General features: G+C 35.4%; 1 protein-coding gene across 2 annotated transcripts; it reads right to left on the bottom strand.

The window, feature by feature from the left end:
• Nucleotides 1–6,858: 6,858 nt before the first annotated feature.
• LOC132606356 (6-phosphofructo-2-kinase/fructose-2,6-bisphosphatase) lies at nt 6,859–23,446 on the bottom strand. 2 transcript variants are annotated; one of them, XM_060319817.1, is made up of 24 exons: nt 23,141–23,446; nt 22,784–22,973; nt 22,631–22,694; nt 21,599–21,894; nt 20,837–21,040; nt 20,100–20,300; nt 19,903–19,998; nt 19,642–19,740; nt 19,531–19,560; nt 19,215–19,268; nt 17,185–17,238; nt 17,032–17,109; nt 16,194–16,285; nt 16,058–16,115; nt 15,883–15,957; nt 14,727–14,774; nt 12,771–12,868; nt 11,018–11,093; nt 9,529–9,591; nt 9,347–9,438; nt 8,636–8,704; nt 8,464–8,527; nt 8,308–8,373; nt 6,859–7,398 (listed from the first exon to the last, which is right to left on the bottom strand). In XM_060319817.1, the coding sequence occupies exons 1-24, from the start codon at nt 23,176–23,178 to the stop codon at nt 7,324–7,326; spliced, it is 2,280 nt and encodes a 759-aa protein (XP_060175800.1). In that variant the 5' UTR covers nt 23,179–23,446; the 3' UTR covers nt 6,859–7,323. The 2 variants fall into 2 exon arrangements, with proteins under 2 accessions (XP_060175800.1, XP_060175793.1); XM_060319810.1 differs by having other exon boundaries at nt 20,100–20,303; nt 23,141–23,445.
• Between the last annotated feature and the right edge of the window lie 119 nt (nt 23,447–23,565).

The raw sequence follows: 23,565 nt of genomic DNA, 5'->3' as shown, positions 1-23,565 counted from the left end.
TTGGCTCATGGATTAGATACTTGAAATAAGTCTTCTCCTCCTCTTTACTTCTTTTTCTATATTTCTTGTCTTATATGATCTAATTTTATAACACTAGTCAATTTATACGACAATAATTTTTTTGCTTAAAAAAGCTCACTCTTGTGATGTTATGTACTTTTGGAGACTTCTAGCACGTTTTACAATAATGTTTTACAAGCATTCCAATTTTCGTTATTTTGCTGAAGGTTGTCGATCATAAGAACCAACTCTGATTACTTTTACTAGGAAACTATTTATTTCATTTTAAATTAACTTTCTTTTTCAATATTAACTTTTTGACCATGTGTTGGAAGCTATTCATTTTATCTTTTGAAAAATAAATCTAGTGATTCAAAAATAAGTGAACGTAAAAATTTACATTTGGAAAGATAAATATTTTTCTCGAGTTTTTTGGCAGTCGATCGGTTCACTTCCAAGTAAAAGGAACTACAATTATTACCAATAAGTATCAGCAGGATCAATGAATGTAGCAATGCTTATGAACGAGTAGTTGGCAGCAATTCAAAAATACGAAAGCTTCTAACTCGGTGCAAAAATCAGAAGTACTTAACCAGCTTAATATTCAGTAAATTTAATCCTTTATACTCCGTAGTAGCTTAATTACTATTTCCACTAGGTTATCAATTCCATTTATCATAAAATTTATCGGTAAGTATTCTATAAGTGATCTGATTGTATAAATATTTTTTATACAATTAGTGGATAGTTAAGCCCTATTTGAAAATCCATATATATCCTCCAATTATCTATTACTCCCTCTGTCCCAATTTATGTTATACATTTTACTCTTTAGTCCGTCCTAAAAAGAATGATACATTTCCTCATTTGACAACAGTTTAACTTTAAATTTTACCTCTTACGTTTAACGAGATGATCTATATAACCACACAAATATCTTTGACTTATTTTAGACCACAAGATTCAAAGTCTTCCTTCCTTATTTAAACTCCGTGTCGAGTCAAACTATATCACATAAATTGAGACAGAGGGAGTAATAAGTTGCGTTTGCAATAGAAACTAGACCCGCTCCAAGTTGTTCCGGTGAAAAGAGATAAAATTACATAAAACAAACAAACAAGATGACTATTACCTGAGCTGTCGCTTTGTCTTCATTCCTGAAAAAGGAAAGGAAAGAAAAAGGCCAAGCAATCGTTTTCTTATGTGATGAATAGATGATATCTTTCTGTGACAAATCACAACAAAAGCTCAAATATATATTAACTCTGTTTATAATTATTTTTTGCACATGCATATAAAATTCAAAGCTGAAACACTGAGTTTTGCCAACTCGCGAACCGATCACTATAAATAAAGAGAGTGAATTCTAAAATATATATCTAACTCTATCCTGATACGGAGCTACCTTTGTCGGAGGGTCAATTGACACCCCTTCGTTAAAAATTACACTGTATAGATTGGTTAAAATTTATTTTAAGCATATATACGGTATGTTGAATCCTTTTGACTTTTTTGAGTGTTTACTTCGTTATATTTTGAATTCTCTTGGTGAAATGTCTGATTTCGCCATCGACTCTATCTTGTTTTTTGCGCGAGTAATTTCATGAGGGGTCATCGAGCTTTGTTTTCATTACACAAACGTCATTCTTCCTTCTTTTGTTACATAAAAATCATTTTACTTTGCTCTAATTATCACAAAAATCACTTTAGCCGAAGTTTTATAAAACTTCTACCTGAAAATTAAAGTGATGTGGCTACATTAATTAGTGCTCGATTTTGATTTAACCCATCTCTTGATACAAAGCAGAAGTAAAATATCTTGTTTTTGGTACACACGTGTAAAATATCTTGTCTTTAGCAGATATGTATAAAGTTCAACCCTGAAACACTGTGTTATACCGAACTCACGAACCCATTAGAAGTACAATACTTTATATTCAGAAAGTGAGATGCGGATTCAGGATTTTCATACAGGGTGTTCGAAAACCGCTGAGCTAGCCTTTTCCATGTTGTTGAGGGTGTTCAAAACATATATATCTACATAAACTCAGAAAATTCACCCTATATATACAATGAAATTTTTTGCCGAGGGTGTTAGGGTGAACACCCTGGACTACCTTTAAATCCGCCCGTGAGACCCTTCACCAATACTCAATTTTCACTTTCATCATCCATTTAGAGTCTTGTCTAGCTCCAACTTACTTTTCAATACTATGGGGTCATTGACAGGGTACTCTGAAAACTTCCATTGGTACTTCAGCAAAGCAAGTTTTCATATTCTTCTTCTTTCCATCATCTTTTCTTTGGCCATATTTTTCCTACTTACGTTTTTCTTATTTCGTTTTATTCATAAAAGAAGTTGTCAAGTGGTTGATGATGAAGAATCTAGAGGCCAAATTAGACAAGGAGGTGTTGAATTTGTAATAAGCCCAAAAGAACATCTTGGTCTTGATGCCAAGACAATTAGTGATTTGCCTATTTTCATGTTCAAGTTATCTTCTTTAACAAATAACGTGAAGAAGCTGGATAATTACATGGAAAGTGAGTGTTCAATATGTTTGGGATGTTATGAAGATGAAGAGATTGCCAAGATGATGCCTAAATGTCACCATGGCTTTCATTCACCTTGTCTTGATAAGTGGCTTGGTAATTGTTCAACTTGTCCCCTTTGTAGATCCTCTGTTGATTCTTCCGCAGCTCTACTGGTTGATTGTGTTGCACTAATTACATGAGCAGTGAAGGTTTTTTGGACATCGTCATGTTGAAGATATAGTAGTAAATCAAAGTGTATTCTCTTTAACAACTTCAGCTTTTAGAAGAGATGATCACACAATTTAATATAGTATCTAAGTAGGCAGAGGTCAACGGTTCGAGTCTCACCATCACCCTTTGTCAAAAAGAATTTCCATGTGTACTTGGCCAAGGAAAATGAATTAGGCCTGCACGTGAGAAGGTGGTGTGTTGAAGACATAATTATTAAGTAAATAAATATGTGTTGAAGACATAATTATTAAGTAAATAAATATGCACTCTCGAGCGGTTTAACTTTTAGATGAGAAGGACAATTGATCAACATGTCATGACAATAAGGGTACCCCAAGACAAAGGCCAATTTTCTTTCGGGATATCTTTATGACTTCTCGGATGTACTGTACTTAAGGATTTACACTAATAATATGACACTTTATATTATTAGTGAATTTTAACCTATGATAGAAAATTTGTACGGAGTATATAACTTAAGTTGTTCTTTTAAACAGTTTAATTTTAATTCAACGGGTTTTTTGAGTGTCTGAATTGGACAAGTTATTCATCCACATACCTTTTGCCACAACAAAATGGTGGAGGAGATGAGTAACATACATACATTAGGGACTTCTTTTATTTTTATTTTTAATCTCGGCTTTTTCCTTTACACTGAATCTGTCTCTGATGGATTCGTACATTGAAACTCTGAGCAAACCTTGTACTCCATTTGGTCGAGCTAGTGCACCTGCACTAGACCGCGGCTTGGCTGATCATATTTTATGAGCTGATTTTGTCATTTTTAATTATTTTTATAATTTGAATGATCATTTAAGTAATTAGCTTTGGGTCTGAATATATATAGGCAAAAGTTAGCATGCAATACGTTAAATATTATATGATCTTTTTATTTTCCTTAATAAATAAGCAGGCCAATTTGGGTTTATGTGCAATCCAACTATAGCCGTTTCAAGATTGTGACTAAAGAAAATCTTTGTAGCACAAGGAATTTCTTTTCCTAGTAATTTATAATTCTTCATCTCAAATATTAAATCCAAAAGGATGCATGTAACACCATTCACACTTATTCATTTTGAATCTTTCACGTATGGGCAATGGGCCTAATTAGCACTATGGGAATTAAATGAAACAGTTGAAGCATGATGGAACTGATAGCTAAAGGCTGAAAGAGTGTGAGTTAGCCGTAGGAGTTATTGCTCTACTGTAACAAATGAAAAGAAGAAAGAATTAAATTTATATACATGTTTTAAAAAAATTATGTTATCAATGTAATTTAACCTATTATATGAGATTGTGTTGTCTGTTTTGCTTTTTAGGTCATTAGTTTCACTTATTACCAGGTGGTTACATGTACTTATTTTTAGATGATTTGATGATATAAATTATTTCGGGGGCCGCATATGCATTAAACCATATTTTAGTTATCAATGTATAGAAGTTATAATAATAATAATAATAATAATAATAATAATAATAATAATAAACATTTTGGTATGTATAATGGATAACACTGTAGCCTGATAAAGGAAACTCTGGGATTTAAATACGATGAGTTTGACTATAATATTCTTACGGATAAACCTATTATATTTTTGTTCGAAATTTAAGATTCCGTCAAAATTTAATTAAATTTTCACATGTCTTATCCATACTTCATGTTGAAAATGCTCAATTTTATTGAACCTAGTAATTATACTCTCCAATCTCCATCCGTCACAGTGGCATCCTCTTGTAATAAGTAATAAGTAGGCACCAGAACAGAAAGTCCATACTTTTTTTCCCACAACTTCCATTTCAGTTCCCCATTGTTCAATTCGTCATGTCTTTGCAAGATTCTCAAACTTCAAACTGGTACTTCAGCGACCTCAAATTAATCACCTTACACCTCCACAACCATGGTCTTTCAATCATCTTTTTCTTCTTCTTAATACTACTCGTTGCATTCTTTTTCTTCTATTTTGTTTGTAAATTTAGCTGCTTTTCCAGTGAAACAGTATTATCAAGTTCTGCATCTGGGGATGCAGTTTTGGTCCAAATAAACAAGGGGCTTGATGAAGAATCTATTCAAAAGCTGCCAGTTTTCTTATTTGGCGAGACATGTAAAGGTACTGTTAAAGAAAGTGAGTGCCCAATTTGTTTGGGGTTATTTAGAGATGATGAAATGGTTAAGTTATTGCCAGATTGTCACCATACATATCATGCTGAATGTATCGATAAATGGCTCTCGTGTCACTCGAATTGTCCTCTGTGTCGAGCTTCTCTGCAACTCAACTCTACTGCAATTTCAGCGGTCACTGCTTGAATTGCACCAACAATGAAGCGGTACATGGATCCAGGAATTGAAATTTATGAGTTCTGAAGTTTATTAAATGTACATATCAGTGGATATATCTCAACAAATATATAAGATTTGAACCAAAAATATTTCACCCGTACTTTTCATGCTAGCTCCGCTCATAGTGATCAGCGAATGGAGTCTATTTTATTTCGTGTTCTTTGGTTTGCCAGCTAGCGGCAATATGCCAATTTGTAAAATCAGCTTATTGATTTGATAATATAGCAAGTTGTCACTCTATTCTTATTGTATCTTGTTTGATATTTAGAGTAACATCATGTTATACTTCAACTGAACTTGATAAGTATAAAAGTTTTTTTAGTAGGCGTTTAGACATGCGATTTCATCTCAAATCATCCAAAAATGCATGATTTGAGATTCCAAATCATGATTTTAAATTTTTTAAATGGAAAAGCTGACCCATAAATTTATATTTTGTAAAAATAAATCCATAAGTTGATAGATATATTTACCAATCATTTTTACCAACCATTTATATCAAATATTAAAAGATCTACAAGTTGGTAGTATATTTATAACAAATTTACTTTTACCAACCATGTGGGAGAATTATATTAAAGAGTAGTTACACTACAACTCATTTTTAATTTTCCATTTTATTGAACTAAAGTTTGATCAATTGATGTTGTATTTTTTTAAAAAGTCTTCTAGTAGAGTATCAATTTTGTTATGAACTATGACTTGCTCATTTGGTAAGATTATAAGAAAGTTTTGATGGTTTTAACAACTTGTGGAGTTTTTATGTCTATAAGAAAAAATACAACTTAAAAAATTCAAATTGCATGTCCAAACAAAACTTCAACTTCAAATCATCATGATTCCATCTCATGATTTCAAATCATGTCCGACTCCTTATACTGTCAATGCATATAAACATAAAACTCTTAGATGTATGGTCAGTTGGTTCATAACATGTGCACGTATCATTAGCGTTTTCACCATTAAGCATAGATACTTCTTTCTTTTTCTCTTGCTAAGAAGCATAGATCATTGCACGATTCAAATAGTAGGTTTATAGGCAAGTTGAAGATAAATCGAAGCTTGTAACTTAAGATTCTTTAATTGCACAAAGTAAAGCGAAAAAAACCTTGATTAAAGTTTAAGTTAAGCATACATCACAAAGTAAAAGCCGTAGAAGCTAAACAAGGTAGCTTGATTTGTTATACTAACACCAAAATTATAATTTTTAACCAACAGTTATGGAACTGTTTTTCTTTTGGGTGCTCTTTGTCCTATTTTATACAGCTAATAACGTTTCTACAGTCTGCACGGAATGCATGGTAATATACTTGGTTAACTTCTGCACACGCCTTCGTCTTCCAACAAATTCACAAGTCACAAATGATATACATTCCAATGCGTTCCTCTGTATACGAACAGAGGAATTGAAGAACTCACCATTTTTAAGAGACCCTTTGTCGGATAACTCATATAGATCGTACTCCCTCCAATCGGTTTATGTGATACTATTTTCTTGTTAAACATTTAAAAAAGAATAACACATTATTATATTAGAACAAATTAACTTTGAACTTCACACTTTACCCTTAATGACATACTATTATAGCCACAGAAATGTCATAGCACATTCAAAAGACCACACGTTTCAAAAGTTTCTTTTTTTTCCTTAAGCTCCATGTCTAGCCAGATTAGACCACATATATAGCAACAGGAGTATCACTTAACAATGCAGAAAGCTAAATGATGAAAAATAATAAAGCAAGTACTGAAAGATGAGGCATGGAAACAGAGGATCGATTCGTATGGCGACCTTGCACCAAAATCCAAGAACCAATGCATGTACTGAAATAAAACAAGAATTACCAGAAACAGTGATATTAATACATTTTAATGGGAATAGCATGTCTAGGCTCTGGTAGTTGCCATTGAGTTGGTTCTCTCAGGGGTCCCATATGAATTTGGACGGGGAAAATAGAATTTACACCATATTAAGGATCAGAGTCCATATTTTGTGGGTAACTAAACTACACTCTTTTCCTGAATATTTTGGGTAAAGCCGGATATTTCCACAACTTTGGAGAGATTATTTGCTCGTACAATCACAAAAAAAAAAAAAAGCCCTTCAAAATAATACACTTTAATTCAAAGTCTCATCAATATACAGCTTTTTGGTGTCAATTACAACTTAAAGAATGAGAGAATTGCTGCATTTATGAATTAGCAAGTCAAGTTGCAATGACCTACATCAGTTTGTATCTCTTCTCCTGCACTCCTGTAACTCCCATTTGTATCTCTATGATTGTATGAAGTGGCATCTGGATGTTTAAGAAAGAAAAGGGTAAAATACGGTTTTATTTCTGTACTAGACCAGGAAAGAATATAGCATAGGTTTCTGTTTTAGTTTCTTCGTTGAAATGATTAATTCTTCCGTCAAGTTCAAAGTTCACTAAGTAAAAATGCACAATGCATAAATGAAGAAAATCAACACCTACAGCCACTACAAGACTTTGGCCCTTGTCTCCCAGCCACCAGAATATATATAATCAGTAGAAGAATTCAACTTCAAGGCCATTTTCCTGGTTAAATGATGAGTAATGGGTGTCTTTGGTGAAGGAAAATATTTCCCAGTGGAAATCATTTTCCAGAAGAAACCGTCTCACTATCCAACACACTCTAAAATTTTAAAATTATTTCAAATGAACTATCGGAGACATACATAAGCGAAGAAAGTTGTTTTCTCCCTCTTTAATGAAAAATATTTTTCATTGGTGTCTGGTTGCCAGAAAATGACTTATTTTTTAGAATACATTTTCCAAAAAGTATTTTTCTTCATACTAAACACACCAAAAATCTCAACTAGCATTTAGCACCAACCATCTCTACAACCTTGAAAAGATAACACCCTAATACAGGTTTTATGCTCAGCATCTTATTTAGAATCATGTCAGTGTCTTATCTACCCATACTTCAAACCAGGGTGCATATTTTTCCTAGAGGAACCTTAATGAACTTGGTTTCATTCAGCAACTTAATTAACCAATCAAGCATGACAGATGGAATGGAAAGAATGAAAAAGTAGCCCGCAGCTCGCCCAGAAGAAGATAAATATCATTTTCATGTCTAGAAGATATGTTCAATACGCTTTAACTACCAAATCAGCACGAATGGACATGCAACTCCGTTCATTCTGGAATATAATATAACGATCCTCGTCAAGTAATTACCTCTATGTGTGGAATTTCACTCAAAGGCCTATCAGCAAAATAAGCATACAAAGCCCTCAATACTGCCTACAAGAGATTTAGAAAGGAAAAAAAACCAATGTCATGCACATTCACATGGAAGCGAGGTAATTTCATGTTTCAGCAACATTTACCAACCTGGTGAGATACCACCACCACTGGTGCTCTTTGTCTTTCAAGCTCGATAATCACCGGCTCCAACCTGCAGCATGTTGAACGTTAATTAGAACGTAACGAGAAAATTGCAGAATTCTAGATTTAATTTATTGACGGCAACAAACTTTACAGTTTAAAGGGTTAAATAACAAACCTTTGTATGACATCAAGATAAGACTCGCCTCTAGGGTATCTATACCTCAGCTTGTCCTTTTTGCGTGACCTATATGTACATATAAATAAGTAACAAGCAATATTTGACACTAATTGATATTTAAGACAAAGAATAGTGTTGTTTATTAGTGCATCAGTACAGGAGAATGGTGGAGACCAGCTTCATTTCTTCGGACATATCAACAAAACACTATTATAATAGCATGCAAAAAGAAAGAGTAAAACACACAGCCAGTTAGTAAATAATGAAGCAGAAAAGTCTTTTGATTCCATGGAGATGTTTTTACTCAAAACGGACTCTATCATCAGTTGTTCAACGGATTACTCACAATCTAGGAAAGGTGATGTTCTTGCCATCACGGAAACCTTTTCCAACTCTAACTACATTTCAGGCCAGTTCAATGCAGTTGATTGCCTATACATATAATGAAAAAATAAAGAACTATGCCACTGGAGCAATCAATATGAAATTAAGTTCATTCAGTAGAGACCAAACTCTATGGCCAATTCCCGTCATAGCAATATCACTTTTCTGTAGCTGCAGAGGCATATTTGCCCTGCAGTATGTGTTCATAGTTTGCTGACTGTTCCTATAAACACCACAGAAAATCTACTTGGGACAAAATCCTACTATGTCACAAACAAATGGACAAGCGTGCATCGTGAAAGGTAAAGAAGAGTTATAGCATACTCATATTCTTCGGGCATATTTTTCTTTATTTCTTCATATGTCATCCCGTCACATATGCCAGAATTTATTTCATCAAGGGCTCGCCATTGTATCTGAAAAGGGAGTGAGGAAAAGGAAGAACCCTACTAAGTCAAAGACAGGATTTAAAAACAAACAAACAAACGATGGTTCAACAAGCTAACCTTGGGAAACCCAGCAATTGGATTAGCCGTCAAAATTGTTCTTTGCAATGTGCTGGTCCATATCTAAGTAAAAAAATATATAATAGAGAATTTTATACAGCATTCTCTAGCATATATCTAACAATTTGTGCAGAGTAAGCACTACTAGCTACCTACTGAAAGCCTAACAAACAATTAAGGAACTTAAAAATGCATTTTTCAAGGTTCATGGAGAAATATAAGAAAAATAGAAACTTTTGAGCTTAATAACTACTAGAGACCATAAACTCTTTATATGCTCAAACTTTATTAAAAAAGAACTGTTTATATGCTTATGCCGATTTTTTCTTCATGCACATTGTGTTCTTCAGAAAAAGCAAGCTTTTAATTCTGAAAAAGCAAGAAATTTGAGAAATTATCACATTGCACATTTCCAAAGAGCTGCAAGACCGCAAATCCAGTCTTTTAATTCACCTCCTCCCAACCCCCACAAAAAAGTGAAATATACCTGAATTTATTTTAATTTTCTTGACTTCTTTTTGGAGGAGAAAGTGGGGTTTTTTTTTTTTTTTGGTGCAAACAGCTGTATTAAACTGCTAGGAAACCACATTTTCCATATAGAACTGGGTTCCTTATATCTTAAGATCAGTGTAGAAGTTTGGAACTGTCCTACCAATTAGGAGTTGTGTAGTTACCGCTGGTACTAATTTTTTATATTCTGGAAGCGATATAAAATGGTGCTTCCCGTATGAGCCGAAAAAGTTGGCTGCTAATGTTTCATGCACTTTGCTTCGTGATTTTTAGCAACCATTAATCCTGCTTCAAGTTTGTGTAAGAAATGATAGAAGTTTAAGTACTGCTTTGGGATTCTTTTACTTCAAAACTATATCTGACATGTGTGACCATGCTTCTTCAAGAAAGCTAATTTTCCAGTTGAAAATATCAAGCCAAAAAAGAAAAAAGAAATGCTTGCTCGCCTTGGGGTAAAAGATCAAAGGTTCCTGCTCCTGGCACAGATTACAATTCAAAGCAGGGGAACTACACTTTTTTTTCTTTTATTTATTGAGATGTGGGGTTATTTCAGGAAAAAGGAAGTGTTTTCATCAACGATTAGAGGAAGCTTTCTCCTTTAGCCAGAGAAAAAAATAATAATTCACAATGGGTTTCAAAATGAAGAATTAGCTTTTCTTAATACGTTAATGGTAACACAATAAAAGGCCAAAAATAGACAGCTAAGCACCCTAGGTTGCACCCATCTGATTCAGCGGCTTCTAATGCTTTTCCAACGTTAGTGCTTTCTCCTAAATGTACAAGTCACTCCTAATGCTATCTCTACTGCTTTAAGGCCAATCTTTCTCCCAGCCCTCCCCAACCCACCCAGTGATAACCCAACCAGAGGCGGTAGGTCAGTTCCCATTTTTATCAATTTCAATAAAAGCACAAGTTAAAGTCAGAAAGGAAGGGGAAAAGAAAACATTATACAATTGAATCATCAATAGGTGGAACTTACAGAAGCAGCCTTTTCATTTTTCAGCCGTTTTTCAACAAAATTTGCAAGTTTCTTCGCATAGAGCTCCCCAGTTTCACTGTTAGAGAAGTTTGTCAGTCATAAAGGAAAAGAAAATTTTGAGCTAGTCTAAATTGCAAATACATCGAGAAAATAGAGTAAAGATTTCATTACTTGATTAACAGTAACCAAATCACAGCATATACAAACAAAGTGAATATTTCATCAGAATTTATCATCCAATCCTTACAGATAGCAGAAGACAATCTCAAACGAGTAACTTTTATGACCTGGAGGCAAATTCTACATTTTATGACTTTAAACTACACAAGTAAATAGTACTTCTACAAGACCAGTAAAATCTGAAGAACCCATGAAGGCTCCATGTCCTATGATAGTTTTTGTATCACTAAATAATGTGAAGAAGCCATGAAAACTCCATGCCCTATGGTAAATTTTTGCATCTTCCAAACAAAAAATTTGTCTATGGTCCATCACAATCATAGGTAAACTCGCGGGACACATGCAGCAAATTCAAAGAAAGTTATCAATTGCTTTCAGCATGCAGGGCCATAGAGTACATCTCTCTGTGCAGATTTAACTTCTCGTACCAGCAGGATTTCTTAGGCTTTTCATAATTCTAAAAATCACAGGTGTAACATATTATGGTTCCTGGAAATGGAGACACACAAGCTTTTGCAGAAGCGAGAGATGTATTTATTCAACTATTCTTTAAAATACCCCTTTATGTAATCTATATTCTTTTCTTGTTGCGCCAGCACATAGAATATGTAATGATGAAATGGAGATAAGTCTCTAACTCTATATCTTTATCTGCTTTGTTACATGTTAAATTAAAGGGCACCTTGCTTATAACCTTTAAGTAATTAGGCAGGAGGCCTCCTTGAAGAAAGAAAGTTTGCGGCATAGATGATAACCGGCTTATACAAAGGTTTGTTTGTTGGAATCTTCTTCTGTCAAAATTTTTGGAAGGCCTTCGAATATTTCCTTGAAGCCTAAATATGCAATGCAAGGATATTTACAACTTTTTAGAAAAATCCCCAGACCAGATGTTTAGAATCAAACAAGCTACTTATTAAGCTACAGTTTCAGCAATAACATTCTAGAAATTTGAAATCCATAATATTCTCGAATTTGTACTTGCACAAGTGTCCCATTTGATTTATCTATAATCCAGCCATTACGTGCCATATAGATCTACCAATCTAGCCAACTGAAGTAAGCTAAAATACAAGTTAAGCCTTATAAGTTAAAAATCTGAAGCTCCGTCGATGTTCAAAAAATTGTTGTCTTACAGAGTAATTTGGATGGATTATAGAGTGTTCACATTTTTCTTGTGAAATTCAGTATTCCAACAGCCATAACCCTCCCCAAAAATAAAATCTTCAAGCAGAGAGATTATTAGGTTTTGTTCTCTCATTGAACAAGATCAAATGCAAAACCAGGCTTTTGGCTGTGAGAGGAGAAGTCCATTGGATGAAGGCAACTTAAATCACAGTGGAATGCACTAATTGAAAGAACAACGATAGTCCCAGTGAAAATTGAACATTGCTGGCAATTTAAAATGTAAAAGAGAGAGGCTCATTACACATGTTATCTCAAAAGAATAGGACAAACATAAAAACAATTAAAAATAGCAACTCCAATCAGTTATTACTCAATAATTAAACAAATAAATAAATAAATATATATATAAAGAGAGAGCACATCTTCAAGGTGTTTAGAGGATAGAAACCTTATGGCGGTGTCACCACCAATTCTGCCTCTAACATTGTATAGACTCTCTCCATGCCTTGTTAGCAAAATTGGACGTGGTGTGAGATGTGTATTGACCTGCATATCATATCAATCTGTTGGGCACTTTCAACAAAAATTAAGAGCACATGAGAGGAGCAAATTAAACAAAAAGATGTCTAGATCAGGCAAATTGCCATCTTGCACTGACTTGCTTGTGTGCGTGACCCATTCTCTTTCTTTCCTTACTTTTCTGGGATAAGTGGAGGGCCATGACATATATGAAAATCACTCTTAGGGAAAATATGAAGCCCCATCACAAGAATGTGCCAGATTTTAGTTATACATTCAAATGATAGAAAGAACACCAGTAAAGAGGATATGTTTTGTACAGCATGGGATTTTTCCATTTACCAGTGTGTACCAGTAGTGATATCATCCAGTAGCAAGAATACTGACTCTACTACCAAAATCTGAATTTTAATCTCTCTTTTTCTTGAAACCATAAGAACAGATCCTAAGTCTTGAAGACTAGGCTAAGGTAAGTCTTGAAGACTAGACTAACGTGGTAACCTTTAAGAGTCACACATTGGTTGAGAGAACGGGTTGTTGTCTCTTTATGGTCTAGGGAAATTTTCACCCCATGAGCTAGCCTTTTTTTTTTTTTTTGGGATAAAGTTAGGTTAAATTTTATTAATAAAGTACCAAGCTGGTACAGAAAGAAGAACTCAGACCAATCAACCATTACATGCTTCTCCCTAATAACTCTAGGAAATCAAGATATTGATCCATATCCTCTAACAAGCCCTCCTTACACCAATAGTACAGATACTGGATACACTTGTTTTTGACCACTGAAGTGTGACTCTTTTTGCCTTCAAAGCAACTCTTATTTCTCTCCAACCATAGAGTCCATAAAGTATAGAGTGGGATTGTTTTCCAAATCTGCTTCAGCCTTTTCGTTGTCATCTGATTCTGCCAGCATACCAACAGGCTCTTAACATTGTGCGGCATGCAAAGAAGCAATCCAACCAAAGCATGCAACCTTGGTTGGAGCCTTTGTCTTCCAGAGCATTTTCCATGGCCACATTACATCCCATTGCCCCTCTTGCTTCTGCAGATTTTTAGAACTACTTTTAACAGAAAATTCCTTGTCCTTGCTAGCATCCAAATCAGAGTATCTGCTCTATCGTCCACCAAAACAGTACTCCCTCCGGATCAAAAAGAGTGTCCACTTAGCCACTTGCGCACCCCTTAAGAAAATACTAACTCGTAGAAAAAAATAATTTGACTAAACTACCCCTAATTAAATAGGTATTGGGATTTGATCACATAGCACTTAATAAGGGCAAATTTGGAAAAATAGGGTTAATTCTTTCTTGATTTGATAAGTGGAAACTCTTTTTGACCCAAGAAAAAAAGGGCTAAGTGGACACTCTTTTTGATCCGGAGAGAGTAGTATTTAACTGCTGTAACAATTGACAGAACTCCTCTATCTCCCAGTCATTTAATCCTCTCCTAGAATTGATCTGCCATCCTGAATTTGCTTTTAGGGTTGAGTTAGGCCCAAAGGTCATTTACTTAACAGTAACCATATGTGGAGCCGAGGGTCTATTGGAAACAGCCTCCCCCTACCTTCCAAGGTAGGGTAAGGTCTGCGTACACTCTACCCTCCCCAGACCCCACTTGTGGGATTACACTTGGTATGTTGTTGTTGCTGCTGTTGTTGTAACCACCTGTGGATGTGTGTTTAATCCAGTCTTTGCTTCTTCTGTTTTTCTTTTCATGTATTCCATGGAAAGTGAGGTTACCAAAGAGGACATAGACATTACGAGAAATAGAAGTGTTTCCTTCATTGCTAGCAACATCATTCAACATAATTCCAGAGATGCCTCAAAGACACAGTAGTCTGTTGGAAGAGAAAAGAGACCACTTAGTAGGATGAACAGTAACTTACCAAGAAGAAGACAATCCTCCCAGGAAGATAGCCACTAATATTATTCACCTGCACAAATAGAACTGATTCTGTAAAGAGTCTATAATTTCAAGAGACTGATCTGGTAGGATCCATTTCCTCTCTTGGAATGTGAATTGAATTGCACAGAAACTTAGTCTATAGTTGCAGCAAAGTCTAGCCACCTATCAAATTATAAGAAAGTAAGATGATAAATAATTGCATGGATGTCTCCGGCATTATAGTAAAGCATCTGTTGATAAAACTAGAAGAATCTTGACAGTCGCACAAACTCCCATCAATTTTGGGAAGACAGTCATTAATCCACTTATATAAGCCTATCTTCATACTCAACAGGATATGCTACCAACTATTAACTCAAACACGGCCAGACTAAAAGACTGACAAGTTAGAAAACTGCTGCACAGGCATATTAAGAAAGAAAGAGAAGGTCTTGTAGCCAGTTCTGAATTGCTCCCACCTCTCTTTCCTCTTTAATTAACCGAATAATCCACTGTCAATAGCTTACTGAAGCCAATCTAAACATCCCATAGATTGCATCTTTTCTCCAACTCCTAAAATTCGACCCATATGAAAATGAAATTGGTATTCAAAATTCTATGTCAGCCTATAAAAAGCATCTAAAACAATTTTATACAGAGTCCTTATGCTCACTATCAAAATGTTTACCGGTCTCCAGACCGCCAAAAGATATAAAGCTCTCACTGAAGTTAAATGCAATGAAGTCCCAAAGAAATCAGAAGAAATCCATCTTCATATTCCTTCAGAAGATTGAGCATATAGGATATTTCAAGGTGATAAACCACCTTATAGGAAGAGTTAGAGGTAAAAGGTTATTAAAAATCAAACTGCTAATCACAAAGTTAGCCTGATGTGGAAAAAGAAGTAACCCCTTGTTAAAAGAATCAAACCTAAGACCTAAAAACCCTTCAGAGGCACAGCCTACCACTTGAGCCAAGCCTCATAGGTGGCCCACTGTCAGTGCAATAAATCAAAATCATCATGAAGAAATCAAGAAATAATTTGTTTAAATAAAGACCACCTTGGAATTAATTCCTTGGAAATAAAATACATCGACCTTTTGAAGTGTCCTCTAATAAACAACACATGAAGAAACAAATGAAATGAGGTCACTTACTTGTATTTGTCCTCCATGACCACTGACCATATCAATCATTTTGATATAAGAACCTTCCTCTACTGGCTCATAAACCTTGGAGAAAAAATAGGACAAGCATTACATAATATGATGCCAAGCATTCATAAATAAATATGTCAAAAATAACCATAATAACTATGATAAATAATATTACTTTTTCATAATTATCAAGGCGACTCTTGAAGTCCCTGTATCCAGCTTCAAAATCTGGCCTGAATAACAAAGCCAACCATGTAAGTTTTTTTCCAATTAATATGAGAAACACCAAAAGATACAGCAAGCTATCATACTCTTCAGCATAGTCTGGGCTTTGTTGAACTTTGAGGCGTATGTTTCTTTCAATTATTTTAGGATCATTACAGATTGTTTCCAAGAAAATTATCTGCAAGCAAAGCATTACAGACATCAAGAATGAGAACTAAGATCAGATATACAACTTAAGCTTCTGCAAATTGGTCCATAAAATCCAACCAGTATCATCATAAAAAGTACATTCTACAACCAGTAGTAAATAAACATAAGAATGAAATAAAAAAGAAAGAAAGAACTACTGTGTTAAAAGAAAGTACTTAGAAGCATAAAAGCACTGAGATACATAAGCACCGTGGCCAACAAACTTCACTGATGCTGCAACTTTCGAAGTGCTAAGAAACTAAAAACACAGCCTAGAAGTTTGATACATATGTAATAATTCTCTATGAATTTTTTAACCAACAAATGCAGAAACATGCAACAGCCTCTCTAAAAAGAGCGATAAATGCATGTTGACTTCATCGCTATAAGAACTTCTATGTTATCCCCCCCCCCCCCCCCCCCCCCCAACTCGAATGAATGGAAACAAGATAAGGTATGGTATTAGCTGAAAGCAATATTTGTGAATATCATTTATTGTTAAAGAACTTAGCTCAAATCCTGCAATTGCACTTACATTGATGTGAATTAAACACATTTTACATTTTTTTATTGTGATAACCGAGGCATCTCCGAGGGTCATGGCGCATGGTTCAAAATTCACACGCTCACTCTTACCACTGGACCAAAGCCTTGGGAGAAACATCTTACAGTTATATTAAAGGAAACTAAAAGCAGTAACACACTAACACCAGATGTCCATAAATAAGAATTCACCTTGCAGTTCCCCGCAGACATTTTCATAAGCATATTCCTTCTTCGGCTCGAGCTGTTTGTGGCATCAAAAATCCCTACCTGCATTCAGCAATGGATATAGTTATTGGAAACTCAGAAACCGGTATTGTTCCATGAAAATAACAGAAGACTTACCTGACCACCCTCTTGCATCCAAGCGATCATGTCTTCCATTGCAAGGGCTGCTACCTAGTAGCATGTGATGTATTAAAACTATGCGAAAAGAAGAAAGTCAATTCAACGAATAAATTAAGTGTAATGTAACTACAAGAGAGATTGATATTGCACTACAACTCAAAGTTTTATACACATTAGTCCTTGGGACAATGCAATAATGAAACTCTTATCATGGCTACAACAACAACAATAGAAATTTCATAAAATATTACCAGTCATATTGTTAATATATGCAGCCTCTCTATTTTCTCGAGGTAGGGGTAAGGCACCCTACCCTCCCAAGACCCCACTTGTGGGAATATACTGGGTATGTTGTTGTACTGTCAATATATGGGCCTATGGCCATCCATATCTAAACCACAAAATCCTAGAATGTCACTTCTACAGCAAGATGTGAAAGCAACCTGTTCCTTTCTACAACTCGTACGAAGTAGATATAATATAAATCACTTTTTTCCTAAAAGTGAATGGTCAAATGTCCAATTAATGGGTGTTGGATTGGCAATGGAGAATATTGATACAAATTGCATAATTCCCATGCATGTTATATGACAGAAGCCCTATCCATAAGTTCTTTTCTCAGGGAGGCCAGGACGGGTTACTAAGATTAGGGATGTTGAGGCAGAGCAATCAAGGACCTTTTCATAATCGGATTGAGATCATAGATCTAAATGGGGAATGGGCAGTGAGAGGGAGACAATTTCCCCTGCACTATGGGGATCAGGGATAGGTTATGCAAGTCATGATAGTTCATCTGGGGTTTTGATTCAAGTGAGCTAGTGCACCAGAACTTAGGTTTCACACCCTTACCTCTCCAAACAGACCCTTACTCTTCCTTCATCGTTTTCCTCATTTCTCTTAAAACAGATCACAAACACCAGAGGACAACCCTCCACTCTCTTTCCTTGTTCTCTCTGGTCTCTCAAGATACAGAAGAATAAGTCTAACACTCCTAGTTTTATTTCAAAAAAAAAAAAAAAAAAACGGTCTGACACTCCTTATGGTTCTTTTCAGGACATAGAACAAATAATAGAGAGAACATAGGAGAACCCTAATCTCCGTACAGAACATCGCTATCGCTACAGGTGAAGACTGAACCTCTCGATCTACACTTTTTCTCTCTATCTTCCACCATACCTCTCTTTCCCAATCGTAAACTGATAATTATAACCTCCGTCTTAATACATGCTGAACAATAGACAAGGAAAGGACAGACACAGACCTCCTCTGACTACATTACGTGGATCCTACATCTCCATTTCAACAGCTCTGTCCATCATGTTTGACATGCAACCTTGCTCGTCAACTTCCAATTAGAAAGCCGTAAACCCACCTGTATGCATATTAGCAGAATACACAAACACACCTCTTTCCTCTAAATCCCCATTGCTTCAAGTGGTGTCATCCGACACTGCTAACTAATGTATGTGTACACAATATTTACAACTACACACAGAGACACACAATAGAATGACACTGTTTGAAAAATAATGTAAAGTAATTATCAGTTTAGGATAAAAGTAAAGCCTTGTTGAACCCCACAGCCTCCAATCCAAACATGCGTACTAGCTGAGTTATAATAATAGGTAGGTGTCAAAATCCTATGTATGCCACTGCCAATTTTATAAACGTGGAAAGGATAGAGGCTGGGGGCCAAAATGGGGCAAGGCGGGGCAAAGGTAAGAGATTTGAGGGGCAAGGGTGAGGGAAGGAACACTATGGTGAGTCGATACAGGGATATATTTAGTATCCCCGCCCAAACCCTGCCTCATTGTCAATTCTCATTAAGATGATTTCAGGCCTCTAGAATTTCGATATGATAGTGGGTTGCCCAGATTCGAATCCGGAACTAGTCGGATGGAGTAGATAAGTTCCTTGTTAAATAAAATAAATGTTCAACTAAAATTATATAAACAAGTAAAGACCCCTCCCATCGTCATCATTTTCTCAAACACACAATAAACAACTCCTATTTTGACAGAGATTACCTCATTGCGAGCCTCTAAGCCTTCTGGATTGTCAGCTCGGAAGAAATCGGCAGTCTGCGTCAACAAGATAGACAAGAAAATGAAGTCTCACAAGTCATCTGCAAAATAAAATAATACCATCTAATCCAAAAGGCCATCAAATAATGAACCTTAAATGACATATTGGCAAGTGACTTATCCGTTTAACATAGTTATCTATACAAGAAAGATGGCAGTTCTTTTTATCTGTTTTTTTTTTTTTTGTTGTAAGTGAGACGGCAGTTCTATTTGACTGGAGAAATTTAGAAAAACAGTTCAATTCAGGCATTTAAACTACCTGATTACTTCCGTGCTTGAGTCGGCGGTACTGTCACAAAAAAAAGATTGGTTAGTTTCCTTATGTTTGCAAATTTAAGAAGACATTGAAGAAACAAGAGCCACAATTTACCTTCCCAACATTGAAGTGCTTGGTGTCATGACCTAACCAACGAAGATACCTAGTAAGCTTAGCAGCAGTAAAAGTTTTGCCACGAGCTGGCAAGCCAACCTGCAAGAAGCATATGCAAGTCCTAAGATCATTCATTGCATAAGATACCATTCCAAGAACATAGGAAAGCCAATCCGAAAGCAAAGCATCAGCATCAAAGTTGACAAGCTTTCACCAAAACTAATTAGTGCTTATCAGTTCTTCATCAGAAAATAAAAATACCAGAACGATTGCTAGATGTCTGTCTTCCTTTGGCCCAAGCATATGATCAGCTACAGCTCCAGCTGCGACGGCTCCTGCAGCAGCTGGCATCATATTCTGAACAATTAAAAAGAATGATACATCAGATGCGTAAACCAAGTCACAACAGAGATTTATTACAGTATTCATCAAAATGGACACAATACATTTCTACACACCTTAGCATCAGAATCAGGCTTGAGATCAAGAGTTAAACTGGTTGTACAGGGTGATTTGACTAGTCTTGGAGATCCCACACCCCTATCTACAAGGAGTCCCCTGTAACTATCTTGCTTTTGCAAAGATGAGACCGTTCCCACGGACTTGGACTCAACCATGCCAGACCCTGAGGGGACTCTAGTTGGATCCGGTACTTCCATCTGCTGGATGATAAAAAGACCGCATAATGTGAATCAACCGTGGCTCTTAACCAATGAGGTACAATTTGAAAGAAAATGGTAATGCATGTAGAAAGAATAAGAGCAAGGGAGAACATTAGTCACATAACATGCATGTTTCTAGCGAATGCAATAACTTCCGTGCATAACATCGAATAAAAATTTAAATAGCATATATTGGTCATATGAGTGTCATATAGAGATGCGTACTATACAAGATTTTTAGTTGGAGGATGAGGAAGATTAGTATAAGTACCAGAGTTGAATAGCTTTTTCATTTTACTGAGTAAAATGATGATCATTATCATGCATTAAAAATATGCTAATGCCTACTTCTCTTAAATTACGGAAATGCATTACACTGAAACACTTATCCCAAAAAAATAGTCAGGAGTATTAGTAAAACTCTGAGTCTCAGCGCCAAGGCTGTTTTGATCAGAATGGGATAAAAATAGACAAAATATCAAGTCCTACAGTCAAACTAGATCTCAAGTCAGAAACAAAAGCAGCACGAGAACCTTTATTGTAGACCGATCATTTGAAGTGTGACCCTCTTTTGAGGAAGGCCTTGGAATGATAGTACCATCAGTCCCAGAAAATACCCCTGTACGTTTTAGTGACCTAGGAGTTTCTGTCAAGTTAGCTGCGTAAACTGCAGATGTTGCCGGAGCGGGGATAACATAATGTTCAAGATCAAGCTCTAGACTTGCTGAAGAGCCATGCTGTCGAGAAAAAATGTTTGAAATGTAATTAATATATAATTAAGGCATATATGAAAAACATATCCAACTGCCAAAATCTATAGAAACAACCCTGGTAAGCAATATTCATCCACAAACATCTGAAGAAGCTAAAAAGATGAATAATTTTGACCAATTGACTGGAGCAGAAAAACTAGGAGCACTGATGAGAAACACTAAGATCAATAGTTTCCTCAAAATTACACATATGGTAACAAAAATGCATAAGCTAAGTATCCTTATTCAAATTTAAACCTCTTGAATATCAAAATCTGCAACCCCATTATGCTCCTAAAGAAGAGGAACTTATCTCCCTTTAGTTGTACGATATCTCTTGATGCAATAGCATGTAATAGTACAGTTTATCACATTTACTCCAAACGTAAGCACAACGCGTCTGAGTTCCAAAATGTTAAAACAAACACTCATTTACATGGAGAGATCATCCAACAATATAGTAAGATAGTAATCACAGGAATCTAGCACTATGGTTTATAAAGCGGCATTTATGATTATAGTCAAACAATGGCAACGTCTTACCTCTGCACCTGCCGTTGGTGACGAATTTATGCTAACATCCGGTACGTCTCGAACACTGGAAAGCCTGCGATTTTCCTGAAAGGCTCTCCAACTAGCCGCAAGGTCAAATGGTGAAACTCTGTCTGCTTTAACAAACACTCTATATTCAATAATCTCTCCGTTGTCCAGCTTAAAAGAGGCTGAACGCCCGTCCCCTTGTAATGTTCCAGCAATTAGTACACGGTTTGGACCTTCCTCCACTATACACGGCTCAGGGTTGTTTTTTGGCTTCAAAAGGAACTTAAAGTCCAATGTCTCTATACAAAATAAAAGTCAATCAATCAACTACTTCTCAATCCTAGCTAGTCCAGTCAGCTATATTAATCAGGGGCGAAGCTAGAGAGTCGGCTCCAGGTTCGGCTGAACCCAGTAGCTTTGGTTCAAATTCCGCCTCCGATATTAATCCTCCTATAACTCCATTCAGGAAATGAAATGAACGTGGATTTTCAAAGAAGAAAAAAAGGGTCATTCCATGAATTAAACAAATTTAAGAAAATCACAGCAGTAACAACTTGTTTGGATGTTTGTTACACATAGTTTAATAATGTATCATATTGTATTATATTGTATTATACTATATTGTTTTGATGAATATAAGGTTTGGACAAATTATATAGTTTCGCGCCGTAACATAATCCCACACATCAACAATCTGCAGAATAAACTTACAATATTACAAAGAAAAGTAGGATACGAGGTGGAGTTATTATAAAAAAAGATAGGGTAAAAGATAAAATATGATTATTAAAAAATCAGCAAAGTAAAATCCACTGGATATGTTGTTGTTGTTAAGCAAGGTAAAATGAGGAAGCAAAAAAAACAAAGGTGACGACGCGACCACACCAAATTGGCCGTTACATAGAATGGGAATTTTTATTGCTACATAACAATGGAGTTAACGATATTATTATAATAATCAAAACAAACATTATATTTAAACTAACAACACAATACAATAGTTGACAGCCATCCTGTAAGAACAAAGGAGCTAACCGTGATTAGGAGGAACAACGAAACTGAGTTCCCACATAGAAGTGGATTCGCGTTCCATTGGAAGCTGATCATGACAAAACAGAATTGCATTAGTTAGTAATATATACAAAAATAGAAACTCAGTACAAAGGAATAAGTTGAGTGATCAATTACAGCTTTGGATGAATCACATGACCCAATTAATGGCACTGAACCATAAACATGAGGAAAAAGTTCGTCTTTGAGTTTATAATTTTCCATTTTGAGAGAAACGTAAAGTTGTCCACCTCCATGATCTTCGCTGCCATGTGAACTACTGTCTGGATTCTTCGATGAGCCAGTACCCATTTTGCTTAACCTTCTCCTTAAAAAAAAAAAAATGCTTCTATACGCTTTTGTAACTGAATATAATAATACTCCAAGAATAATAAAATAATAGAAGTATAGTGAGTTGTGGATAAGACGGAGATTGCAAGATGTGGGAACTGGGGAAAAAGAACAAAAAAAAAGAAATGGTTGGTTGAATTTTACCTGTTTCGATAAGAATAGAGTTTTTGGGGAAAATGCATAGCACGAGTGAGAGTGACGTTAAACAGAGAGATTTGACTTTTATTAGAGTAATGTGTATTGGAAAATGCAGATTGAAATCTGTCAAGGGTTTCAAATTTTCAATGTAATTTCAAATTTGGGTCATAAAACGAGTGGCACTAACATATTTAATTAATCATGAATTGGAGTTGCAGGCTGATAATTGCAACTCCAATCTGGATTAATGCAGGCTCAAATAATCAAATCTATGGAGGTTTTTCTCTAATTATTGTTGTTTTCCTCTTTATTCACAGGTTAAACGTCTCTATGAGAATAGAATATTAGTACCTGTCTGTTAAAAACGAGAATGACGGAATTCCGAATATAACGGCCAAACTGTATCATTTTTTGACAATTCATTAATTTAT

Source organism: Lycium barbarum, chromosome 1 (assembly GCF_019175385.1).
Source record: "Lycium barbarum isolate Lr01 chromosome 1, ASM1917538v2, whole genome shotgun sequence".
NCBI lineage: Eukaryota > Viridiplantae > Streptophyta > Magnoliopsida > Solanales > Solanaceae > Lycium > Lycium barbarum.
Note: the sequence above shows the minus strand (reverse complement) of the source record. Positions and strands in the feature narration are given on the sequence as shown.